The sequence below is a fragment of the Maniola hyperantus genome, chromosome 10 (genome assembly GCF_902806685.2).
Source record: "Maniola hyperantus chromosome 10, iAphHyp1.2, whole genome shotgun sequence".
NCBI classification, from domain to species: Eukaryota; Metazoa; Arthropoda; class Insecta; order Lepidoptera; family Nymphalidae; genus Maniola; species Maniola hyperantus.
This window is the reverse complement of record NC_048545.1, coordinates 14,788,603-14,815,501: the sequence shown is the minus strand read 5'-3', so window position 1 is coordinate 14,815,501 and position 26,899 is coordinate 14,788,603. Positions and strand designations below refer to the sequence as shown.

The window sequence follows — 26,899 nt, the reverse complement described above, 5'->3', positions numbered from 1 at the left end:
GAAAAATAATTTAATTTATTACCGAATACATTATGTATACAAGAGTTAATATATAGTTCCTTAATAATATATTTTGGTGCCGGTGCCAATTAGCTTTAGCTGCGCGAATCGTCTAGACTTCATATTTTTATGAGACTCCACAATGGCACCTCATTGGCACCGACCCCAAAAAATATTATTATGGAACTATATTAACTCTTGTATACATAATATATTCGGTAATAAATTAAATTATTTTTCAATTTTTAGTGTTTGTGTATCGAAGTCGGTTTTTATTTTTTTTGTAAAAAAAAATTATTTTACAATTTTTAGTGGCCCCATGGAATTATGCTAAAAATCTACTGTTTACTAAGCTATTACACTGATCGCGAGCAATTTACTCTTATCCGTTGAGGAGTTCCAGTATCTATCTTCGAAGATGTTCGTCAGATCTTCACCAAATTTAAATGGGACCAACTTTGAAGTATACCCTTTCAAACAAAAAAAGAATTTTCAAAATCGGTCCAGGCGTCTTCGAGTAATCGGGGAACATACATAAAAAACAAAAAAAATAAAACATTCCGACGAATTGAGAACCTCCTCCTTTTTTTGAAGTCGGTTAAAAATGAATCACTAAACGTGTTGGTCATCGCAAATCTCGAGAACAGCTGAACCGATTTCGCTAACTCTTTTTTTATAATATTCCTTGAAGTACGAGGATGGTTCTTACGGAGAGAAAAATTTGATTCAACCTCCCCCTCAATTTTATAAACTCCACCCGAGCGAAGCCGGGGCGTGTCAGCTAGTCTATAATATAAAAATGAATGACTAAATGTGTTGCTGATCGCAAATCTCAAGAACGGCTGAACCGATTTCGCTAATTCATTTTTGTAATATTCCTAGGTACAGGGATGGTTCTTACGGAGAGAAAAATTTAAAAAATTTGAATCGACTGTTACGCGGTACGAAATTCGCCGGGGCAGCTAGTTAATTAATAATATTAGTTAATGAATGTTTATTTGTTATTAACAATCTCGAATTTGAGGTTATTTTCGCACAAGTGCTGAATGAGCTTGGTGTTGCGGAACGCGACGCCGGTGCTCATCACGCCGCTCCTGGAAATACAACACAAGATACCATCAAAAGTAATGCAACTCAAGTGCGAGTGTTCTATTAGAAAGAAATGATTCTTTTTTTTTTTATTTTTTTTTTTTAAAAGAATATTAGCCATATTAAATGACTAATATTCCCCTTTCCTCTCCAATTAAGCGTCAGGCTTGTGCTAGGAGTAGGTACGACAATAGTGCAACGGGCGGGGTTTGAACCGTCGACCTTTCGGTTTTCAGTCCACTCCTCTACCGGTTGAGCTATTGAGGCTCTAATTAATTGATAATTTAAATGATTAGTTGATTAATGGTATGATTAAATGATTAAAAGAATGATTAAATGATTAATACTTTATCAACTACAACTTTCTTATGAGGGGGCATGGAATCCACATAATTTGAATGATTAAATGATTAATAGACTGATTAATTGATTAATAGAATGATTAACTAATAAATCGCTTGGTGGCACGGCTGTGCCGATAGGGTGGTAACTAGCCCACACCGAAGTCTACCACGAAGTCGTTGTCTACGAAGTCGTTGGTGGTTCACATCCACAGGGGCAAATGGTACAGTACCCGTAGTACAAGATTTTACGTCTCACCAAACCAAACCAAATTCGAGAGTCGAAATACTTCCGCGTTACAGTAAACTGGATCTTAAATGCTTTGTTTTAAAGCTCAAGTTTGTCTACACTTCTACAGCCAGCGCTCCAAGCGGAAACATTGCGAAATTAAAATCAGTGGCATTGAATATTTGACTTCAATTCAAGGCTGTTTAGGTCCATTTTACTGTAAAGCGGAAGTATTTCGACTCTCGAATTTGGTTTGGTTTGGTGAGACGTAAAATCTTGTACTACGCGTACAGTAACTGAATGGTGAGGTGTAAGTATGTATATGCAGGCAGAGCCGTATAATAATTGTAAAAAGATTGCTCATTGAACATTACGTTTTCGCCCCACCGTTGTTGTGAGAATATAAAACCAAATGTACTGGGCGAACTGATTCATTATATTCTAGGAAAGGCTATCAGTCTTTCCTACATATACTTACTCTTTGGGCATGGCGTCTCGCTCCCTGAGGACGGTGAGCGCGGAGTGCAGCAGAGCCACCGCCGTCGCGCCGTAGCCCGGGTTCACGCCCGACACCTGAGATATACACCCACAGAATACATAATTTATTATTTGGGGTTATAAAATACCAAGTTCCTCAGTATCTATACCATAAACTGCAGTGGGCAAGTGATATTCATACCACTCACCATACCAGGGCAGCTGCATATTTAATCCTTATGCCGCGTCATGCATCTGCGGCTTTCAGAGGTAGTTTTAAGTATAATGCAACGAAATGTTGGAATAACCTTCCTCCACCTTATAGAAACCTTCAGACTTCTGGCGCTTTTAAAGTAAAATTCAAAAAACATCTTTTAAATATTCAAAAGTTACAGATTTAGTCAAAATTTATTTAATTTATATTTTATCTTACCAAACTTTACTTTCTCATTCACACCTTGCGAGCTATTTTATTTTATTTTATTTTTTCTTTATTATACTTACAAAAAAAAAACTATCGTACAATTTTCCTATTCTTACAATTTACAACATCTATTTCAATGTATTATTTCTTATTTCTTCTTTTATGTCCTATATCACTTTAAATTTAAAAACTGTAAACACTTTATTTCATTTTATTTATCCATTTACTCGCCAACTTTATATATTCTATGCCACTGACGTTTAGGTAATATTTAAAAGGCGGTCACTGAAAATCAGCGTTGGGGCATCTGGTACCTCAGATATTTGCTCTAGAGGTTTGTGTCTGAGGGGCCCGACGTCTCCACACAAGCTGAGTGGCCTACCTGTTCGAGGTGTTGCACTGCTGTACAGGACGATATTGCCTACACCATGTACCACCTATATACCTCGAATAAACATTATTCTATTCTATTCTATTCTATAATAGTATTATGTATCCTTATCATCAAAGGATCCCCCTTTGATGATAAGAAGGTTCTATTATCCGCCAAAAATGAATAGCGACTCGAGAGTCTATTGATAAACTTGAACAGCGTATTGTTCGTTACCTGTCACTCGTCACTGGGCCTTCTGCCACCGGCCCTAAAGAAAATAACATGGGATACTTTAGCAGCAGATTCCTCGTCACACTGACTTGTGACACACACGGTAAGAATTAACAGTATCGAATATGGAGGTGAGTAAAGTAATTCTACCAGTACTTACTAGATGGCGCTTTAGGAAATTACATCGCGCTTTAATAAATTACGTCACGCTGATGAAATACCCACGAAACTAAAATATAAAATGGAAATCATGCTAAAGTTAGATTTGGTGACCGTACTAGAACCACTAAAACCGTCGTCCGATTACCGTCGTCGGTTAAAGTGGCTCCCAATACGCTTTCGCCGCAATTTGCATATTCTGACTGTTCTCTACAATGTTCTTAATACCTCTTCCCCTGGTTATCTACGAGAGCGATTTCAACTATCTCGCCCTCCTACTAGACCTATGCGGTCGTGTGTCTCAAAAAAATCCTCTCGTCACTCCCCGTTGTAACACAGTCTTCTATAACAAATCTTTCACCGTACTAGCTACCCAACTTTGGAACTCACTTCCTGAAAATGTCAGAGAGAACTGCCACTCAGTACACTCATTCAAATACAGAGTGAAGCAGTATTACCTATCATTAATATAGAGTATTTTATATATTATATGTATTTATATTTTTCATATATTATGTATATAATTATTTATGATAAGTATTATTATTGTATATAAGTTGATTTGGGTATTTATTATAAGATATTTATGTAGTTTATTAGATTCTAGTACCGTAGACCTATTCCACTTCTTGATAGGCCTTACTCACAACCTTGAATGGGAAGCTGGAAGAAATCTCTGTTTAGAGATAAGCATTTCCGATGTAACTTAATTTATTATTACTTTGTAACTACAATTTTTGGTACATGAATAATAAAAATAAAAATAAATAAATAAAATAAAACTACTAATAGAATACTAACCTGGGCTATAACTTTCTTATTAGGGGGTATGGAATTCACATCAGTGCCAGCCTCCCATCCCTCTCCAAACAGCTCAAACTTGAAGTGAGTATTGTTGGTCACTTCCTCACTGGGCCCTCTAGTCACCAGGCCAAAAGAGAAGAACCTGGGATACTTCAGCAGCAGATTCCTCGTCACGCTGACTTTGGTGAGGATGAACAGCACGATGGTGGCAAACGCGACGGATATGGAGGTGAGGAGAGTGGGGAATTTGACGTATGTCTTGATCTGCACTGGGCGCTTGTGCTCAGTTTCATACAAGTACCGCTGAGTGCGGTACACCACTGAAGAGTCGGAGCCCGGGAACGGAAGACACCAGCCATCTTTTCGCGCGTGGATAACCGACCTGAACAAGAAACACTCAGAATAACTGACTGAAACTAAAAGATTTCATGTATATCTTAGAATTTGTTCATCAGAAAAAAAATTGACACGCGCCGGAACTCTGAAGTCATTTTTAGGGTTCCGTACCTCAAAAGGAAAAACGGAACCCTTATAGTCAAAGTCAAATGATTTATTCAAAATAGGTAATAAATTACTCGTATTGATGGTCTGGTATGGTGTTAGATTTGTAAGATATAGTGGTGATAATTATTACGCAAACTTAAAACTAAAGCTACGAGGATAATATATAGGATCACTTTGTTGTCTGTCTATCTGTCGGTCTGTCAAGAAACCTACAGGGTACTTCCCCTTGACCTAGAATCATGATATTTGGCAGGTAGGTAGGTCTTATAGCAGACATAAGGGGAAAAATCTGAAAACCGTAAATTCAAAATTTTGCCGAATCTGCGTGTTTCTGTCGGAAGTTTCTTGAGAGAGTGCGATAGAAGGCCTTATACATAGACCTCCCATTATCTTGTCATTGACAGACGTAAGTGACGTAAACTTCTAATCACCTACCGCCTACCACTGTCCACTACCTCAAACCTAAAATAATCATAAAAGAAAATCCTATCCAATCGTTTGCTCTGAAAATTTTGTCAGGCATCACAAAAAATTCAGGCAACGAAAGTTTTTATATTTCAACTTGAAATATTCACGCGTACAAATCCAAGGGAAAAGCTAATGAAATATATTTTAAAAGTAACGACTAGTTCAACTAACTATTAGTCCACAAACTTTTCAAAATCTCACCCCTAAATTTATAAAACGGGGGTTCAAAATTTAAGTCGCGAGCATAAACTAGTCTTAATATATAAAAGGAAAATGTGACTGACTGACTGACTGATCTATCAAGGCACAGCTCAAACTACTGAATGAATCGGGCTGAAATTTGGCATGCAGATAGCTATTATGGTATTATGACGAAGGGTTTTTGGAAATTCAAACCCTAAGAGAGTAAAATAGGGGGTTTGATATTTTTGCAGTACACACGGACAAAGTCGCGAGCATAAGCTAGTTATTAAATAAAATTAAAATGCTTGCTGTCATTGTTTTAATTGTAATTCGCATATCATTAAAATGACCTCACTTAATGATAATATAATTAAGTGAGGTCAGCCCTTGACCTCTGACCCCTTGACCTGTTCTCACCTGGGCAGTAACTTGGGCTTGAACGTAGGCAGTCGCTCCGGGTACAACTTCTTCCGCAGACCTGGCAATTCATTGTAATGCGCCAATCTAAAAATATTTTTTGGGTAAAATTAAGCATGATTATATTTAAATATATAAAAGAAAAAGGTGACTGACTGACTGACTGACTGATCTATTAACGCACAGCTCAAACTACTGAACGGATCGAGCTGAAATTTGGCATGCAGATAGATATTATGACGTAGACATCCGCTAAGAAAGAATTTTTAAAAATTCAACCCCTAAGAGGGTGAAATAGGGGTTTGAAATTTGGGTAGTCCACGCGGACGAAGTCCCGAGCATAAGCTAGTAAGTATAATATATAACTCAATATCAATATGTACCTACCATTATTACATAACAAACGACTGGCCGTGGCTTTGCTCGATGAAATATAAATCCTCTTTATTCCTTAATCTTATAAAGGACTAGCTTATGCTCGCGACTTCGTCCGCGTGGACTACAAAATTTCAAAACCCTATTTCACCCCCTTAGGAGTTGAATTTTCAAAAATCCTTTCTTAGCGGATGCCTACATCATAATAGCTATCTGCATGCCAAATTTCAGACGGATCCGTCCAGTAGTTTGAGCTGTGCGTTGATAGATCAGTCAGTCAGTCAGTCAGTCATTCAGTCAGTCAGTCAGTCACCTTTTCCTTTTATATATATAGATTGCGAAAAATCTGGCCTCATTCCTTATCTACATTATACATCAGTAGGTACCCATATTATAATTAACTAGCTGATGCCCGCGACTTCGTCCGCGTGGAATTAGGTTTTGTAAAATCCCGTGGGAACTCTATGATTTTCCGGGATAAAAAGTAGCCTATGGCACCCAGCCAGCCTACGAAGTCACGGGCTAGTAGTAGTAGATAGAAGTCTTAAATGATTAAGAGCTTTATTCTTTAGGCTAAGCTGGGAAGGGACATTTTTTATATTTTATATACTTATATTTTACTTTTATATTTACATTTATTTTTACTGCTATTTTTTAGATTTTGTTCTTTTTTATGTTACTGTATAGGTTTAGTTTGTTCTTTTTATGTCACTGTTTTGGTTTAGTTTATACAAAGTTTTATTGATCAATGCAGAGATAACGCAACGGGCGCGGTGCGTTTTTATTAATCAACTAGCTGATTCCTGCGACTTCGTCCGCGTGGATTTACGTTTTTTAAAATCCCGCGGGAACTCTGATTTTTCGGGATTGTTGTCGTTGCTTGGTACCTACAATATGAATTCACTATGAACACTTCCTGAATCTTGATAACCCAGGCGGGCAGTAACCCTGCAGCATCAGGATTAAGGACTTGAATCCAGAATTTTTTATGTGACCACGACGTAAACTTTTTTTGTTGATTTAAAAAAAAAATTTGCAAATCGGTCCAGAAACTTTGAAAAAATCGATGTAGAAAAAAAAAACCACCTCCTTTTTGACAGTCGGTTAAAAACCGATGACCTTGAAATATTTACGGAACAATCTTTAAAATATCCCCTTTCTAACAAAAAAAGAATGAATGAAATCGGACTACGCGTTAATGAATTACAACTCAGTATACATTTTAACTTTCGTCCCCTCTCCTACGGGAACCATGCTGAATTTCGGGATAAAAAGTATCCTATATTCTTCCTCATAGTATGACCTCAAATCGTACCAAGTTTCATTGGAATCCATTCAGTAGTTTCAGCGTGATGCGCGGCCGTGATACAGACAGACAGACCTCGAAAAAAAATTTTCAAAATATCTTCAATGTACAGAATTTGACCTGTTACAGTTTTATTATAAGTACTAGCTGATCCCCGCGGCTTCGCCCGCGTAGGTTTAGGTTTTTAAAGATCCCGTATAGCCTATGTCACTCAGGAATAATGTAGCTTTCTACTGGTGAAGAATTTTTAAATCGGTTCAGTAGTTCTAAAGATTACCCCCTACAAACAAACTTAACGACATTACCTCTTTATATAATACAACGGGCCGTGCAGCAGAATCGTAATATTTTAATTTCGCCATAACTTCAAAACCAAACGTCCAATTTTAAATCATTCAAAGACAAATATTATCTCCATAAACTGTTCTTAGTGATGAAATCATTTATTTTGATAAGGATTAATAGCATGAGTAAATAAACGCGTTTAAATGTAGTCCAAAAAAAATTCAAGATTTTTAAATAAAAAAATGGTTGCTGTGCCTCACTCGACATAGATGGGTATAGTGTGTCGCGGACTTTTTTGTAGATATTTATAAGATCTACAATTAATTAGAACATTTTATGGTTCTATCTTTTATAGTTTAGGCAGCGTACGCAAATAAGTAACTTTTCTGGTTGATTTTTTACACCTTGTGTCCGAAAAACCCAAATATCTTACGGAACCCTATTTTTTTCCAAAATAAAATATAGCCTATGTTACTCGTGGATAATGTAGCTTTCGAATGGTGAAAGAATTTTTAAATCGGTCCAGTAGTTTTTGAGCCTATTCAGTACAAACAAACAAACAAACAAACAAAGTTTTCCTCTTTATAATATATTTTATAGTTTAGGCAGCGTACGCAAAATAAGTAACTTTTCTGGTGATTTTTTACACCTTGTGTCCGAAAAACCCAAATATCTTACGGAACCCTATTTTTTTCCAAAATAAAATATAGCCTATTTTACTCGGGATAATGTAGCTTTCGAATGGTGAAATAATTTTAAAATCGGTCCAGTAGTTTTTGAGCCTATTCAGTACAAACAAACAAACAAACAAACAAACAAACAAACAAACAACAAACAACAAACAAACAAAGTTTTCCTCTTATAATATTAGTGTAGACAACGGGCCGTGCAGCAGAAATCGTAATATTTTAATTTCGCCATAACTTCAAAAACCAAACGTCCAATTTTAATCATTCAAAGACCAAATATTATCTCCATAAACTGTTCTTAGTGATGAAATCATTTATTTTGATAAGGATTAATAGCATGAGTAAAATAAACGCGTTTAAATGTAGTCCAAAAAAAATTCAAGATTTTTAAATAAAAAATGGTTGCTGTGCCTCACTCGACATAGATGGGTATAGTGTGTCGCGGACTTTTTTGTAGATCTTATAAATATCTACAATTAATTAGAACATTTTATGGTTCTATCTTTTATAGTTTAGGCAGCGTACGCAAAATAAGTAACTTTCTGGTTGATTTTTTACACCTTGTGTCCGAAAAACCCAAATATCTTACGGAACCCTATTTTTTTCCAAAATAAAATATAGCCTATGTTACTCGTGGATAATGTAGCTTTCGAATGGTGAAATAATTTTTAAAATCGGTCCAGTAGTTTTTGAGCCTATTCAGTACAAACAAACAAACAAACCAAACAAACAAACAACAAACAAACAAACAAACAAACAAACAAAGTTTTCCTCTTTATAATATTAGTGTAGATTGATGATATAAATTTATGGCGCAAACTGAAAACCAGCGCCGAGCATTGTGAGCAGTGCGCGGCTATGCTGAGTTTGCGACCTTTTGTTTATTGTTAGTTTTTAGTTTAGATAGTATATTAGATATAACATTGTACATACTAGTTACTAGCAATAATGTAAACAATAAAGCATATATTTATTTATTTATTTATTTATTTAGTAAATAAATTTAAAAAAAAAACCCACCCGTAGACGAGGGACTCCCATGTGCCGTAGTTGACAGCGCCGCCTTGTCGACTCTGTGCGGGCGCTGACGTGCTCAGGTATGACTCCACCGAGTTCACAGTACCTGCAACACGCTACTGATTAACAATTCGGCTTCCTACTCGCCTTCGGGGATTCTGGGGTTCGATCCCGCGCACGCACTTTTAACTTTTCAGCGTAGGTATGTGTTCAAAGCAATTGAATATCTTGCTTGAAGGTGAAGGGAAAACATCGCGAGGAAACCTACATGCCTGAGAATTCTCCATAATGTTTTCAAAGAACGTAGTTCTTTGAAAACGTTATGGAGATCAGATGTTTTCAAAGAACGTAGTTCTTTGAAAACATCTGATCTGATCAGGAAATCTGATCTGCCCATGGTTCGATTGATAGAACCACAGGCAATCTAATTTTCCAATGGTGTGATTGATAGAACGACAGGCTAAATATATTTTTTATTTTTATTCATTATAGGCGCACGCTTGACCACGATCACACCTGATGGGAAGTGATGATGTGGCCTAAGATGGGACGCGTTTGCCTAGAAGGTGCCTATTCACTCTTGTTTTAAAGATACCTGGATTATAATTGGCAGGAAACACTGATCTAGGAAGAGTATTCTCTGGAATACTCTTCCTAGATCAGTGTTTCCTAGCCAGATTCAGTTGTCCCTAGCCATGCGTATAAGGAATGATGACGCAAAGCGTTTCGTACGCGGAGATCGAATGTTGACGACATAGGGGTGGAAACTATAACCCGGTGCCTTGCGGTACGGTGAAAGAAAAAATTGAAAAATTAAAAAGAGCAACGGCCGAGTTTCTTGCTGGTTCTTCTCGGTAGGAACGGCATTCCGAACCAGTGGTAAATTAAAACTACCTGACTATTCATAAGCACTTTTGAAAAGTTTACATGAATAAAAAAACATTCTATTCTATTCTATTCTATTCTAGAAAGGTGATTGAAGGTGGTAGAATTGCCCTTGGATTGACTAGTAGAACTTCGCGATCGGACCACGGGCAATAAACGGGGGTATATCTATATATATAAAATTCAAAGTCCTGACTGACTGACTGACTGACTGACATAGATATCAACCCACAGCCTAAACCGCTGGTCCTAAACACATGAAATTTGGAGTGTATATTCTTTGTAAAGAGTAAGTATCCACTAAGAAAAGATTTTTCGAAATTCCACCCCTAAGAGGGTTAAATGGAGGATGAAAGTTTGTATGAAAATTGGTATTTGGGTTTTCGGTCACAAATGAAGAAATACGTGTTTCAGGATTTTTGGAAAATTTGCCCATAAGGGTGGTAAAATAGGAGATGAAAGTTTGTATTGAAAAGTTTTAATTATTGATATTATAATTAACTTGAAATTTGGAAAGTAGGTTTTTTATTGAGGTTAGGTGTCGTCTAAGAAACGACTATGAGAAAATCGCCCCCCTAAAGGGGTGAAATGGGGGTTGGAAGGTTATATGTGTTATTCGGTGCTGTTCAGAGTGCGCGTCCTGATGTTATAATGTTTGTTTCTGAAAAAAAAAATCCCGTGGGCCACGCGGGCGAAGCCGCGGGCAGAAGCTAGTACAGTATATTTTCTCTAACCTCCAAAGTTCTGCTGGAGATAGATGACGCCCATGTCGTTGGGGATGCTGTCGAAGCCGCACGCGCTGATGATGAAGACGCCCGCGTCGCGTGCCATCGCGTCATACTCCAGTTGCATCGTTTCTATGAACTGCAACAAACATGCAACACACGCTTCACTCGATCGGATGAGAAAGCAATTCGCGTGTCGTTGACTTTCCCAATCTTTTAGTGCCAATTTCATCAACATGGAATACTTTTTATACCCAGGATAAGGTCTTAGGTAAGTTACTCTCAGGCAAAAAAAAACATTTTATAAAATACTTAACCTAGGTTCCTCTACCCTAAGGTTGCCTGGAAGAGATCGCTATTTTAGCGATAAGGCTGCCTATTGTACATGCTATCTTTGTTATATGTCTATTGTTTTGGTTTTGGTGTACAATAAAGCATATTTTACTTTACTTTACTTTTACTAGGATAATAGTCCTATACCACCGATTATGAAGGTACTCGTATATCGGGCTTGTTCCTTGGATGAAATCAAATTGAGGTCGTCTCCATGGTAACACGTAACTATGTATAGTTCTTGCATTTCACGAAGGCCACTGACTCATGCTTGTGTTTAAGTCGTATCGGTATACGTAAGGTACACTAAATGTGTGCGTTTGACAGCGCTTGCTCGCGACTGGTCCAACATGCACGCACAATTACGCAATGACCATGTAAACGACGTTACCACAAGTAAAGTTCACTAGCCTTCGTGAATTGCAAGAACTGTAGTAGTAAAGTAGCCAAGATGAAAGGGCATCTGGGCACATCTAATCTCACAAGTAGGCTGGTATCTAGTTTCACATGTTACCTGCGGCTCTCCACTGACGTCCACGTAATGCGCCTTGGCATCTATGGCGGCTCTGACATCTGGGCACACATCTAGTCTCGCAAGTAGTCTGGCATCTAGTCTCGTATCTATTACCTGCGGCTCTCCACTGACGTCCACGTAATGCGCCTTGGCATCTATGGCGGCTCTGACATCTGGGCACACATCTAGTCTCGCAAGTAGTCTGGCATCTAGTCTCGTATCTATTACCTGCGGCTCTCCACTGACGTCCACGTAATGCGCCTTGGCATCTATGGCGGCTCTGACATCTGGGCACACATCTAGTCTCGCAAGTAGTCTGGCATCTAGTCTCGTATCTATTACCTGCGGCTCTCCACTGACGTCCACGTAATGTGCCTTGGCATCTATGGCGGCTCTGACATCTGGGCACACATCTAGTCTCGCAAGTAGTCTGGCATCTAGTCTCGTATCTATTACCTGCGGCTCTCCACTGACGTCCACGTAATGCGCCTTGGCATCTATGGCGGCTCTGACATCTGGGCACACATCTAGTCTCGCAAGTAGTCTGGCATCTAGTCTCGTATCTATTACCTGCGGCTCTCCACTGACGTCCACGTAATGCGCCTTGGCATCTATGGCGGCTCTGACATCTGGGCACACATCTAGTCTCGCAAGTAGTCTGGCATCTAGTCTCGTATCTATTACCTGCGGCTCTCCACTGACGTCCACGTAATGCGCCTTGGCATCTATGGCGGCTCTGACATCTGGGCACACATCTAGTCTCGCAAGTAGTCTGGCATCTAGTCTCGTATCTATTACCTGCGGCTCTCCACTGACGTCCACGTAATGCGCCTTGGCATCTATGGCGGCTCTGACATCTGGGCACACATCTAGTCTCGCAAGTAGTCTGGCATCTAGTCTCGTATCTATTACCTGCGGCTCTCCACTGACGTCCACGTAATGTGCCTTGGCATCTATGGCGGCTCTGACATCTGGGCACACATCTAGTCTCGCAAGTAGTCTGGCATCTAGTCTCGTATCTATTACCTGCGGCTCTCCACTGACGTCCACGTAATGCGCCTTGGCATCTATGGCGGCTCTGACATCTGGGCACACATCTAGTCTCGCAAGTAGTCTGGCATCTAGTCTCGTATCTATTACCTGCGGCTCTCCACTGACGTCCACGTAATGCGCCTTGGCATCTATGGCGGCTCTGACATCTGGGCACACATCTAGTCTCGCAAGTAGTCTGGCATCTAGTCTCGTATCTATTACCTGCGGCTCTCCACTGACGTCCACGTAATGCGCCTTGGCATCTATGGCGGCTCTGACATCTGGGCACACATCTAGTCTCGCAAGTAGTCTGGCATCTAGTCTCGTATCTATTACCTGCGGCTCTCCACTGACGTCCACGTAATGCGCCTTGGCATCTATGGCGGCTCTGACATCTGGGCACACATCTAGTCTCGCAAGTAGTCTGGCATCTAGTCTCGTATCTATTACCTGCGGCTCTCCACTGACGTCCACGTAATGCGCCTTGGCATCTATGGCGGCTCTGACATCTGGGCACACATCTAGTCTCGCAAGTAGTCTGGCATCTAGTCTCGTATCTATTACCTGCGGCTCTCCACTGACGTCCACGTAATGTGCCTTGGCATCTATGGCGGCTCTGACATCTGGGCACACATCTAGTCTCGCAAGTAGTCTGGCATCTAGTCTCGTATCTATTACCTGCGGCTCTCCACTGACGTCCACGTAATGCGCCTTGGCATCTATGGCGGCTCTGACATCTGGGCACACATCTAGTCTCGCAAGTAGTCTGGCATCTAGTCTCGTATCTATTACCTGCGGCTCTCCACTGACGTCCACGTAATGCGCCTTGGCATCTATGGCGGCTCTGACATCTGGGCACACATCTAGTCTCGCAAGTAGTCTGGCATCTAGTCTCGTATCTATTACCTGCGGCTCTCCACTGACGTCCACGTAATGCGCCTTGGCATCTATGGCGGCTCTGACCACCGGCTCGCCGTAGTGGCGGTAGGGGCCGCAGCAGTTCACCAGAACGTTGGCTTGCAAGCACATCTCCTTCAGCGACTTCTCGTCCCCAACGTCGGCTATTATGATCTTGACTGATGATAAGTCATCGCCTGTAAATCAGTACCCATATTATAAATGTGAACGTGTGTTTGTTTGTTGGTTTGTTGGTTTATTGGTTTGTTGGTTTGTCCTTCAATCACGTCGCAACGGTGCAACGTGATTTTTTGCATGGGTATAGCTAAAGACCTGGACAGTGACATAGGCTACTTTTTATCCCGGAAAATCAAAGAGTTCCCAAGGGATTTTTACGCGGACGAAGTCGCGGGCATCAGCTAGTTGAGTTTATTTGAGTTTTCTGTACTTCTCTATGACGTAAAATTTGCTACACTGAAAAAGTCCATTCCAACGCTTTAGCTACTTAATCACTACCCCTATTATAAATATGAAAGTTTGTTTGTTTGTTGGTTTGTCCTTCAATCACGTCGCAACGGAGCAAAGGATCGACGTGATTTTTTGTATGGGTATAGTTTAAGACCTAGAAAGGGACATGCTATACTGCGTACTCGCTAAGTGCCAAAGGTCAATGAATAGTTCGTTCTTATCAGTTCTTATCAAATTGCAGATTATAGTTACCTACTTTACCTAGTCAATTATAGCGTTTAAACTACCGTGAGTGATTTCCATTATAAATACTATCTGTCCCGGCTTTACTCACGTGTGTAGTCGACGTTAGCCCGACTAGTTTCGAACCCATCCGGGGTCCTTTTTCAAGGGAGTCCGTCCGCGCACGCGCCGCGGTTTTGACTGCGGGACGCACGTGCCGCTGCCCGTAGAGCCCGTAGTGAGGGTGGCTGGGGTGGGGGGGGAGACAGCTGCCGATCATCTCCCGACAGTTCCTTCCCTCCCTTGAAAAAGGACCCCGGATGGGTTCGAAACTAGTCGGGCTAACGTCGACTACACACGTGAGTAAGCCGGGACAGATAGTATTTATAATAGTCAATTATAGTTAAAGTACTTAGGTACCTTCTTCCAATTGGTGGTTCAATTATTAGGTACTAGCTGATGCCCGCGACTTCGTTCGATTTTTTTTAAAACCCGTGGGAACTCTTTGATTTCCCGGGATAAAAGTAGTCTATGTCACTCTCCAGGTTGCATATAACCATGCAAAAATCACGTCAATCCGTAGCACCGTTGCCTGTGAAAAACAAACTAACCAAGAATCATTGCCAAAAATAACAAGGAATGCAAAGTAAGCGATAACATTTGAAAATTTTATTCGGCGTCATGATCGGAGAATAGTAAATTTACTTGACGATGCCCGCGACCTCGTCCGCGTGGACTTGGGGGTTTGAAAAATCCCGTGGGAACTCTTTGCTTTTCCGGAATAAAAGTGGCCTTTTCAGGTCAACTCTTGAATAGGTGAGCCCACCAACGAAGCCGGGGCGGGCCAACTATGTAGTAGGTAATTAATATTTAGAGATCTATACCTTTTGACTCTCACGTTAGGTACAGTACGGCAACGGAGTTTGGAGGTCGTTCCATATTTACTTTTACAACCTGATCGACTCACGCGCCGAAAATAGAAAACACTGAACAAATATTGATTTTGCTTCAGACGGATTTCCATACTCATACCTATAATACTAGCTTCCCACGGTGCGTGATGCTGCGGGTTATCACGCACGGCCGACAACCACAAGCAGCCCCGCACCGCGCACAAGGCACCATCTCCACGGACGAGAGAATCACGGCGAGACTATCGAGATCGACTTTAACAAAATTCGATACAAACTCTATGAGCTTATCTCCACTGGGCGATACTATCGCGGCGATAGTTTGTATTGAGTTTTGTCACACAGCGAGACTATTGCCGCAATTCTCTCGTCCGAGGAGATGGCGCACAAACCTCGGACGACGACGACGTCGGTGCGGGCTGGTCCGCGACCCGCGTCCGTCCGCACTATCACGCACCGTGGGAAGTCAGTATAAATTAAGTAGGTTAGTACTATGTTTATTTAGAAACATGCCTCTTTTCTGAGAACTTTCCACGAGGTGCGGTTACGGAGATTGGAAGTTGTATTTTTTATATTAACCACATTTTTAGGGTTCCGTACCTCAAAAGGAAAAACGGAACCCTTATAGGATCACTTTGTTGTCTGTCTGTCTGTCTGTCTGTCTGTCTGTCTGTCTGTCTGTCTGTCCGTCTGTCTGTCAAGAAACCTACAGGTTACTTCCCGTTGACCTAGAATCATGAAATTTGGCAGGTAGGTAGGTAGATCTTATAGCTGACATTTTGGGAAAAATCTAAAAACCGCGAATTTAGGGTTAGATCATACAAAAAAATTTAAATAGTGGTCATGAACTAATAATTAGTATTTTCAACTTTCGAAGTGAGTGACTATATCAAGTGGGGTATCATATGAAAGGTCTTCACCTGTACATTCTAAAACAGTTTTTTTTATGCATCATAGTTTTTGAATTATCGTGCAAAATGTCGAAAAAATACGACTGTAGTACGGAACCCTCATTGCGCGAGCCTGACTCGCACTTGGCCGGTTTTTTATATTAGGTATTATAAAAAATATGTAAGTATTAAGTATGTAAAAATGTAAAATTTATATGTATGTTTTAAAATAACAAATAAGAAATATGAACACAAATGAGCAATAATTATCCTGTCAAGATTATAAATCTCAAAAATTCAAGACAATTATTTTCAGACGTGCAATAATTATACTTAGGTAAGTACATAAGTATACAAAAACAATAAAACAATTATGAAAACAACGCCCTTTCCGTGGACTTTGTCTGTCTTTTTGCGCTATCTCAGAGAAGCTCAAAGTCACTCAGCGGACGATGGAGAGGGCCTACGCCTCGAGTTTCTGTACGTGATCAAATCAGAAATGAGGAGACAGACACCCACAGTCCAGAGTAACCGACATAGCTCAACAGGTTACGAAGCTGAAGTGACAGTGGGCAGGGCACATAGTTCTAAAAACCGATAAACGTCGGTTTTATACCGATCACAATTCTCAAGCACCCGGCGGCGGCCCTGGAAGCAGCTACTAAGTACATGAACAAAATCAGTAGACTGACTAATCTTTTCACCGCGACGGCTACCTTTAAGACAGAGATATCGTGATTTCGGCTTTTTCGACTGCCCATGTTTGAGGTGACCGTCGACTCGAGAAGAAGAAGAAGTTGGGGTACTAGAATGACGAGTTCGCATTGGAAAGTGCTGGGAACGACATCAAACGAATCGCAGAGAGCCGCGGGATTCTTTTTTATTTTTTTATTCCATTACAAGTAAGCCCTTGCGAAATCACCTGGTGGTAAGTGACGATGCAGTCTAAGATGGCAGCGGACGAATTTGAAAGGGGTATGGCGGTTTTTGTTAACCCATAGATACCCCTTATTCGTGCGGTGCAAGACCGTGGCGTGTGGAAGTCCCTACAAGAGACCTATGTCCAGCTGTGCACATCTATCGATTGATAATGATGATGATGATGATGTAAAGCAAAACCGTTGCAATCTCCTTAGGTAACAATGCAAACACCTTACATAAGTAGTTAAAGTAGCTAAGTAATTTCAACGCACGGCGTGAGGCGTGGTCAGTACCCGTAGTACAAGATTTTACGTCTCACCAAACGAAACCAAATTCGAGAGTCGAAATACTTCCGCGTTACAGTAAACTGGATCTTAAATACCTTGTTTTAAAGTTCAAGTTTGTCTACACTTCTACAGCCAGCGCTCCAAGCGGAAACATTGCGAAATTAAAATCAGTGGCATTGAATATTTGACTTCAATTCAAGGCTGTTTAGGTCCATTTTACTGTAACGCGGAAGTATTTCGACTCTCGAATTTGGTTTCGTTTGGTGAGACGTAAAATCTTGTACTACGGGTACTGATCGTTATACCAACAGCAATCAACTATTGTAAACAATACTTTACGTTCCTGGACTTGGATCAGAAGTTCAAGAAGCGATAAGGCCGCTGATTGTATGTTCTTCTTTTACATGTTTCTTTTTGTGTCTTTTCTTTTTGGTGTACAATAAAGAATATTAAACTAGAAGTCAACTATGATTACACTACAGTAAGTAAGTTTTGACGACCTCCCTGCCGCAGTGGTGAGCGCTGTGGTCTTAATAGTGGAAGCTGGAAGGTCCCGGGTTCGATTCCTTTCAGGAGTTTGGAATTTTATAATTTCTAAATTTCTGGTCTGGTCTGGTCCGGCTTCGGCCGTGGCTAGTTACCACCCTACCGGCAAAGCCGTGCCGCCAAGCGATTTAGCGTTCCGGTACGATGCCGTGTAGAAACCAAAGGGGTATGGGTTTAATAAAAACTGCCATACCCCTTCCAGGTTAGCCCGCTATCATCTTAGACTGCATCATCACTTACCACCAGGTGAGATTGCAGTCAAGGGCTTGTATCTGAATAATAAAAAAAAAAACCTACCTAATAATAATTACCTACTATAGTCTCGTATGTCTCTATAGTGCATCGAGTACTGCAGTCACCTCTATGATGGCTCCGCTAAGTACCAAGTAGCGACTCTGGATGCTGTTGATCGTGGAGCTAGACTCATAGGCGAAGACTCTCCTTTACTGGCGAATCTTCAAAGTCTCGATCACCGCCGCAAGGTTGCCGGCTTATCAATGTCTTATCCTAATCCTTATCTCTACATAGTATAAAATAAAGTCGCTTCCCGCTGTCTGTATGTATGAACGCGTAGATCTTTTAAACTACGCAACGGATTTTAATGCGGTTTTCACCAATAGATAGAGTGATTCAAGAGAAAGGTATAGTTTAATATTGGTTTGTGTTAATTTGTTTGAATATAACGATATTTAAATAAAATGTCGGAAGAAATCAAGCCTCCAGACTCCATCAAAAATTAACAAATATTATAAGAAAAAAGTAGACCACATTAGTATCTACATTGCACCCATGCGAAGCCGGGACGGGTCGCTAGTAATGTTATAAAAAATGTGAAAGTGTGGATGTTTGGATGTTTGTTACTCAATCACGCAAAAACGGCTGACCGGGTTTTGAAGAAATTTGGAATGGAGATAGATTATATACCCTGGATTAACACATAGGCTACTTGTTATCCCGGAAAATCAAAGAGTTCCCGCGGGATTTTGAAAAATGTAAATCCACGCTGACGAAGTCGCGGGCATCAGCTAGTAGGATATATTTCGGAGAATTGTGCTCAGGTACTTTTCTATCCGTTACTCTGTTGCGACATGATTGAAGGACAAATCAACAAACAAACACACTTTCACATTTATAATAGGGGTAGTGATGGGATAGCGTGTCTATCTGTCTGCTAGCTTTTCACGGCCCAACAGTTTATCCGATTTACATGTTTGGTACAGACCACAGAGATTTGCATCGCGGAAATTGGTTATATAGTACCTACACAAAATGATAAATAAGAGCTGCTGCTTCTGAGTTTGCTTCAAAATTACTAATTAATAATCTTAAATATATAAAAGGAAAAGGTGACTGACTGACTGACTGATCTATTAACGCACAGCTCAAACTACTGGACGGATCGGGCTAAAATTTGGCATGCAGATTGCTATTATGACGTAGACAATTAGGCATCCGCTAAGAAAGGATTTTTGAAAATTCAACCCCTAAGGGGGTGAAATAGGGGTTTGAAATTGGTGTAATCGACGCGGACGAAGTCGCGGGCATTGGTTAGTTGTTGGCATACTAAAGCTAACACGTGACAAAACATGCCCAGAACTTACCAGTAGTTTTTGAGATGTCTTCTAGAATCTTCTGCAGCCTGTCCTTAGACCGTCCCGCGATGCCCCACGTGAGAGTGGTGTCGCTCTTGCTCACACGCGCTAGCTCCTTGGCCACGTGCTTGCCCGTGAAGCCCGTTGCGCCGAATATCACCATGCTTAGCCGAGACATCTGGAATTCGAGTTTCATCATGATCAACCCATCACCGGCTCACTACAGAGCACGCCGGGGTAGTTACGTAAACTTTTCTTTTTTCTACAACCGCACCGCGCGCCACCGTAAGGAATTTCACCCTCACCATCTGGGTGTCTGGTGCACTTCGACCGTCCGCTGCGCCAGATCCTTCTTTCCACGCACGTGCAAACTGTGGAACCAACTCCCATCGGCGGTGTTCCCACTAGATTATAACATGGGGTTATTCAAGGGGCGGACCAACAAATTCCTAAAAGGCCGGCAACGCATCGGCGGCTCCTCTGGTGCTGCAAATGTTCATGGGCGACGGTAATCACTTAACATCAGGTGACCCGCCTGCTCGCTTGCTCGCTATATCTATTAAAAAAAAAAAAAAAAAAACGACATTTGCTGTCTCTCTTGTTCTTCTTCTTATTTTGCTTTGTGGCTATTGCTGTCTCTCTGTAGCCGCTGTTACGTCTGACGTTTGACAGCAATGATAGTGCGAATTACGCCTGTCGCAACCCTGTCGCGAGATACGTAATAACCCCGCGGGTCTCCTCTCAGAGTGAGAAGGGTTTTTGCCATAGTCTACCACGCGGGCCAAGTGCGGATTGGTTTTGGTAGATTTCACACACCTTTGAGAACATTATGGAGAACTCTCAGGCATGCAGGTTTCCTCACGATGTTTTCCTTCACCGTTAAAGCAAGTGATATTTAATTAATTAAAACGCACATAACTCCGAAAAGTTAGATGTGCGTGCCCGGGATCGAACCCCTGACCGAATTAGAAGGCGGGCGTCCTAACCACTAGGCTATCACAGCACAAGTTAAGTTTAGATAAATGATGTGATTTTATTTTATTTCATGTACCCCTATAGGTCAGCCTGTGTCACTTATGTGATATGTCAAGACGACCTCCCTGGCGCAGTGGTAAGCGCTGTGGTCTTGTTAGTGGGAGGGCCCGGATTCGATTCCCGGCAGGGGTTTGGAACTTTAAAATTTCTAACTTTCTGGTCTGGTCTGGTGGGAGGTTTCGGCCGTGGCCGTGGCTAGTTACCACCCTACCGGCAAAGTCGTGCTGCCAAGTGTTATAGCGTTCCGGTATGATGCCGTGTAGAAACCAAAGGGGCATGGGTTTATTAAAAACTGCCATACCCTTTCCAGGTTAGCCCGCTTCCATATTAGACTGCATCGTCACTTACCACCAGGTGAGATTGCAGTCAACTTGTAACTGGTATCAGAAAAAAGACTCTACCACTGCACTGCACTCTGATTCCAAAAAAGAGAGAGTGAAGCAGAAATTTAAAAAAAACACCTGTAGCATTATTATCTGAAAGGACTTCCAAAGTCTGTCACCCATCCATTTACCGACTGTTACTGAATTCTGCCAATCCGTATTTGAGCATTGGTCCACCACACTGCTCAAATACGGCCAAAACCTTCCTCATTCTGAGAGGAGACCCGCGTTTACCTAATAGTAGTGAGCCGGTGATGAGTTCATGGTAATGATGTAATTACCAAAACTAACGCTAACAATGATGATTAGGTATCTAGAAGAGCGTTTTTAGGGTTCCGTATACAAAGGATAAAATGGGGCCCATTACTTAATCTATGTTTCTCATGAACCAAATTTTCACAGCTGATGTAGGTATTTCTGCTGCCGCTATAACGATAAATACTTACAAAAAAATAGAATAAAACAAATATTTAAAGGGGGCTCCCATACAACAAACGTGATTTTTTGCCGTTTTTATAGGTAATGGTACGGAGCCCTTCATGCGCGAGTCCGACTCGCACCGGTTTTTTTAGATGACTAGCAGAATACATACCTACATAATAGCAGAGTAGGCAACGTAATTATATCTTAGGTAGGTGTGTATATTGGTAAATGAGGTTGCAAGTCATTACAAATCACCTAGTTAGCTAATTATTATTAACTAGCTTATTCCCGCGATTTTGTCCACGTGGACTGCACAAATTTCAAACCCCTATTTTACTCCTTTAAGGGTCGTATGTCCACGTCATATTAATAGCTTTCTGCATGCCAAATTTCAGCCCGATCCATCCAGTAGTTTGAGCTGTGCGTTGATAGATCAGTCAGTCAGTAAGTAAGCTTTTCCTTTTATGTATGTATATAGATATAGCTACCTATACGTAGATATCAATAATAGGCTACTTGACTCATATCTAATTTCGTCCAATAAATGATTATTTATTATAGTATTTTGCTTAAGACAACGAAATATATCAATAACAATTATTAAAAACGCAGGATGGATATATAAATCCAATTTAAAAAAATACAATTTTTATTTTTATTTGAAACGCAGAAAACGCTGTCAGCCATGATGTGACGTCATTAAATATGTAAACAAAGAAATGTCATCCCTATGTCACGCGTGGACTAACGTAGTATCCATATATATAAAATTTAAAGTCCGTAAAAGTTTGTCAGGACTTTAAATTATCTACTTTTTTTACATTCTCGGATGATACAATAACGATAATTACTATATTTTTCATGTAAACTAGTATAGAAGTCATGTTTATTAAACTTTGGGAGGTTGTGCTGTTGTTTACAAATGCATGACGTCAGAGCACAGATAATCTATCGGCCAAACATGGCCGACAGTGTTTTCACCTGTCTAAGAAAAATATATTTTTAAATTAAAGTTTTACGGTTTTTAGGGCGCAAAAAAATATAGTGTTAATTTTTTTGATCTAATAGGACAAATATTAACCATTTAAGACCTACTTAAAAAAAGGGTCAACTAGCCTATTACGAAATAACCTAAATAGGTACATTCAATGTAAATGAATTCGCCTGAAGTGACCGATGGATTTCAGAATTACCTCATCGTAGTTTACATGTATCGACTATTTAACTAGGGCAAACGCATTATTGTGTAAACAACATTAGGGTACATTCACACTGACACAGAGCCGAAGCGAATCAAAGCGACGAACTAAAAACAGCATATTATTTACAGTACGCGGCAGAAAGTAATGTACATCGACCTTTAGACGGAGATAGCAGATTTGTAGAGCACATGTCTCTATCGTTGAGACCCACAAAACGTCACAAAGGTATGAGTGACAGAGACAACGCTCTATAAAGCCGAAACGTAATTCTAAAGGCCTATGTACATCACTTTCTGTCGCGTACTGTACCACGGCAGACAATCATCATCGTGATCAACCAATCGCCGGCTCACTACAGAGCACGACTCTCCTCTCAAAGTGAGACGGGTTTTGGCCGTAGTCTACCACGCTGGACAAGTGCGGATTGGCAGACTTCACACACCTATGAGGACATTATAAAGAATTCTCAGGTATGCAGGTTTCCTCACGGTGTTTTCCTTCACCTTTAAAGCAAGTGATATTTAATTACTTAAAACGCACATATCTCAGAAAAGTTAGAGGTGCGTGGCCGAGATCGAAACTACGACCTCCGATTAGGAGGCGGACGACGGACGTCCCAACCACTAGGATATCACATCCTTTTAATGCAGTTTTTGAACCTATTCACAAAAATAAGAAAGGTAGGTGCCTCATTTAATACTATCAAAACTTCGAGGCTTTGACATCTGGCAGGCGTCAAATGTTACTACATTTGACGCAGCCTAAATAAGCCCTATTTTTCTTTGATTTGACGTCACCATAGCCTAATAGGTACTTGACATATCGTCGTTTTAGGTTTCAGGATCAAACCGAGAGTTCCCTCACTCTAGTTCAGTCTAACAACGCGACGTCGCGTCGGTACCTAGTATAGGTAATGCCCGGATTTCAACATCAATGGGTAATGCAAAAGACGCGCTCCTTCGCTAAAATTTTAGATTGTCGCTTCGATTTGCTTCGCGGTGTGTGTCAGTGTGAATCGACCCTATTTGTTAAATTGTGAAATTTCACATGCGGAAATCTAAATATTGACGAAAACTTCCGCGCGTTTTTCACTCGCGGAATTTATATACGTCCTAATTAATTCCTTAATAAACTAGAGTCTTAAACTTACGAGTAGTGTCTTTTACACTAGCTCTTGTCCTACACAAATTAAATAAAAAAAACTGGCCAAGTGCGAGTCAGAGCACGCACCGAGGGTTCCGTACTACAGTCGAATTTTTCGACATTTAACACGATAAATCAAAAACTATTATGCATAAAAATAAATAAAAAAGTAAACCCCTTTCTTATAATACTCCATTTGGTATAGTTATCTAACTTTGAAAATTGAAAATACTAATATGTATTTGTTTATGAACACATTTTTTTTTTTTCTGTGATGTAACCACAAATTCCCGGTTCTCGGATTTATTTCTTTACTTGGCTATTAGACCTACCTACCAAATTTCATGATTCTAGGTCAATGGGAAGTACCCAGTAGATTTTCTATACAGACACGACTACAGACGGACAGACAGACAGATAACAAAGTGATTCATAAGAGTTCCTTTTTTAAATTCATTTTTGGGTTCCTTTTTTCCTTTTGATGTATGGAACCCTAAAAAAATAAAGGAGAATGGGCAATTTTGTATGAGTTGCGTCCCCAGAGTGTATCAAGTTGTGATATATGTCATTTTAAAGGTAAGTAGAAACTCAAGTCCTTTAAACGTGCAGAGGTCAAAAAAACAAAAAAAAGTATGGATCCGAAAGAGCAAAATGCGTGTGCGTATGCGCGCCGCGTAAGTAACTGACTACAGGGAGAAGTCACAACACGCCACCGATTCCGTCCCCTACCAGCCCGCCCCGGCACCGTACGAATAGGTACACACCGCACGGTATGGTAGCACCCAAATATAGGCCAAACTAAAAGTAATATATTCTTTGTTTAAAAAAAACGAAATAAATGTAAAAACGTATAAAACTGTTTTAGCGGGACTGCAATTACTTTTTTAATATAATTATGGCATAATATTGTACATATATCAAATCTTTAAAAGAGCAACCGCCGAGTTTCTTGCTGATTTTTCTCAGTGGGAAAGGCATTCCGAGCCAGTGGTAGATGCATAATATGATGATTCAAAAGTACTTGTAAGAGTTTAATTAAATAAAAGATATTTTTATTTTATTCAGACTTACACTGGATTTATGAAATTAAATGCTTCCTAATTCTTTCCCTGCACGCAACTCATTGTTGGTGTCATACAATAAAATGAAGCTATTATCATGACCTTTGAAATGACATATATCACAACTTGATACACCACTGGGGACGAAACCGCCCATTCTCCTTTGATAACTTGGATTGGTAGATAGGTACCTATAGGTATGCCTAACTAGTAAGTAACTAACTACTCGTATGAAAATATACCGACAGTACCTACATAAGTATTGGCAGAGATAATTAATTGTTACTTGCAATAAATTAGATAATTTATTACTTGTCATAAATTATCTCACTATTATCATAATAAGATAAATATGTTATTAAGAATGGTTGTTATGTAGAATGGTTAGGATGTCCACCTTCTAATCGGAGGTCGGGAGTTCGATCGCGGGCACGCACCTCAAACTTTTCGTAGTTACGTTTTAAGTACTTAGGTAATTAAATGTCACTTGCTTTAACGGTGAAGGAAAGCATCGTGAGGAAAACCTGTAAGCCTGAGAGTCCTCCTTAATGTAATGATGATGATGAATAAATTATCCCATTTATCTGTTTGTAAGAGATCTCGGAGCCTCCCAATATGCGTTGAGGATGGTTACTTTAATAGGTAACAATCCTACATAACCCGATGTCTTTCCCAGGACGGCTGGCTACTACAAACCAAAAATAAGAAAATACGCGGTAAGGCACTGTGTAGGTACTCGTAATATTTCAAAATTGGAACATATTATGTACGTCTGTATCCTGCAATTACTAAAATCTGTCTTTGTTGGGGCTTATAAATTGTTCTTTGCAGTTCACACCTAATTACAGACACATAAACAGAATTCAACGTAAGCCACAAAAAGACCTCCCATCCTAGAAAAGGAACGGAAAATGTTATCCTGGGAAAAACGTAGGATAAAATTAATCTAAAATAATGTTAGTATGGTTGTAACGTAAGTTGTATTTCGATTTCGCATCCTTGAATGCTTAAAATAGGACATGACGGGAATAATAACCACTAATGGTAGTACAACAACACATTAAACCGATGAATCACTAAAAAATTCTAAAACTATGTCATGAGTAACAAGAAAAATAGATCAATAGGTATATAAACCACAGTAACGTAGCTAAAGTACTGATACGTACTGAACCGTATTTCCAAATCTGACTCAATTTACTGTAGTTAAGCGAGTTGACCGTAATTTCAGGAATGGAATGCACTAACAAATAACAATGTTTGTGAAAACGTATTTTACTAAAAATATTATACTCACATTTCCAGGCTAATTCATCTACTGAAATAAAAACAATCTTGTAAGCTATGTACGATAACACAGTTTGTAATAATACTGATAATAATGTATTAACCGCTGATAGAGCCGGCCGGCGTTACTAACACAATTCAATACGAATAATTCACAATTTCATAGGCATATGCAGCCGGCGAGTAATAGAATTTTATTGATATTTTCACAGTGCGACGCGACGAAAATACAAAATACGCGCCTTATACGCGCCAATCCAACGCCAATATGGTGCTGCCACGGATGAAATTTAAACTAAGTGATGTAGGCTTAAGCTGCACTATCAACACGAGCTGTTAATTATTCTTTGCCACATGCCCGTGACTCTGAATGGATTCAGATTTTTTTCAAAAACCACGCGGGAACTATGATTTTCCGAGAGAAAAAGTTGCCTGTGTCATTGGTCATCCCAAGAATCAAGATGCAAGCTATCTCTGTACCAAATAAATGGTCTCTGTAAATTTGTAGTCAGGTTTTTTGAATATCCCGTAGGAACTCTTTGATTTTCTGCTCCCCGCACTAACCCACTGCGAGCGCGGGTGACGTGCGAGGCGTACCCCTGCCTCATACCCCAATTGCCATTTCAACCTGTCGCGAACTATAGGTATATATTACCTGGCATGAAATATTGTACATTGACCTTTAGAAAGAGATAGGGGTTTCGTAGAGCATTGTCTCTGTCCTTGATACCGACAAAACATCACATAGGGTGAGTGAAAGAGACAACGGTC

At 40.2% G+C, this 26,899-nt stretch overlaps 1 protein-coding gene across 2 annotated transcripts; it reads right to left on the bottom strand.

Annotated features, from left to right (window-relative positions):
- LOC117986045 (saccharopine dehydrogenase-like oxidoreductase) lies at window positions 1–26,385 on the bottom strand. 2 transcript variants are annotated; one of them, XM_034972859.2, is made up of 9 exons: window positions 26,139–26,385; window positions 19,604–19,772; window positions 13,767–13,954; window positions 10,991–11,120; window positions 9,375–9,477; window positions 5,700–5,786; window positions 4,125–4,509; window positions 2,138–2,232; window positions 1–1,094 (listed from the first exon to the last, which is right to left on the bottom strand). In XM_034972859.2, exons 2-9 carry the CDS (start codon window positions 19,770–19,772, stop codon window positions 995–997), a joined length of 1,257 nt encoding a protein of 418 aa, XP_034828750.1. In that variant the 5' UTR covers window positions 26,139–26,385; the 3' UTR covers window positions 1–994. The 2 variants fall into 2 exon arrangements, with proteins under 2 accessions (XP_034828750.1, XP_069357657.1); XM_069501556.1 differs by lacking the exon at window positions 26,139–26,385 and adding an exon at window positions 26,011–26,046.
- Between the last annotated feature and the right edge of the window lie 514 nt (window positions 26,386–26,899).

Bases quoted from the DNA above. Each gene is read 5' to 3' on its own strand.
- LOC117986045 (XM_034972859.2), bottom strand. From the start codon at position 19,772: ATGTCTCGGCTAAGCATGGTGATATTCGGCGCAACGGGCTTCACGGGC. The intron at 13,955-19,603 runs GTAAGTTCTGGG...ACTGATTTACAG, and splicing joins AGACATCTCAAAAACTACTG to GCGATGACTTATCATCAGTC. The intron at 1,095-2,137 runs GTAAGTATATGT...TTGTATTTCCAG, and splicing joins CGAGACGCCATGCCCAAAGA to GAGCGGCGTGATGAGCACCG.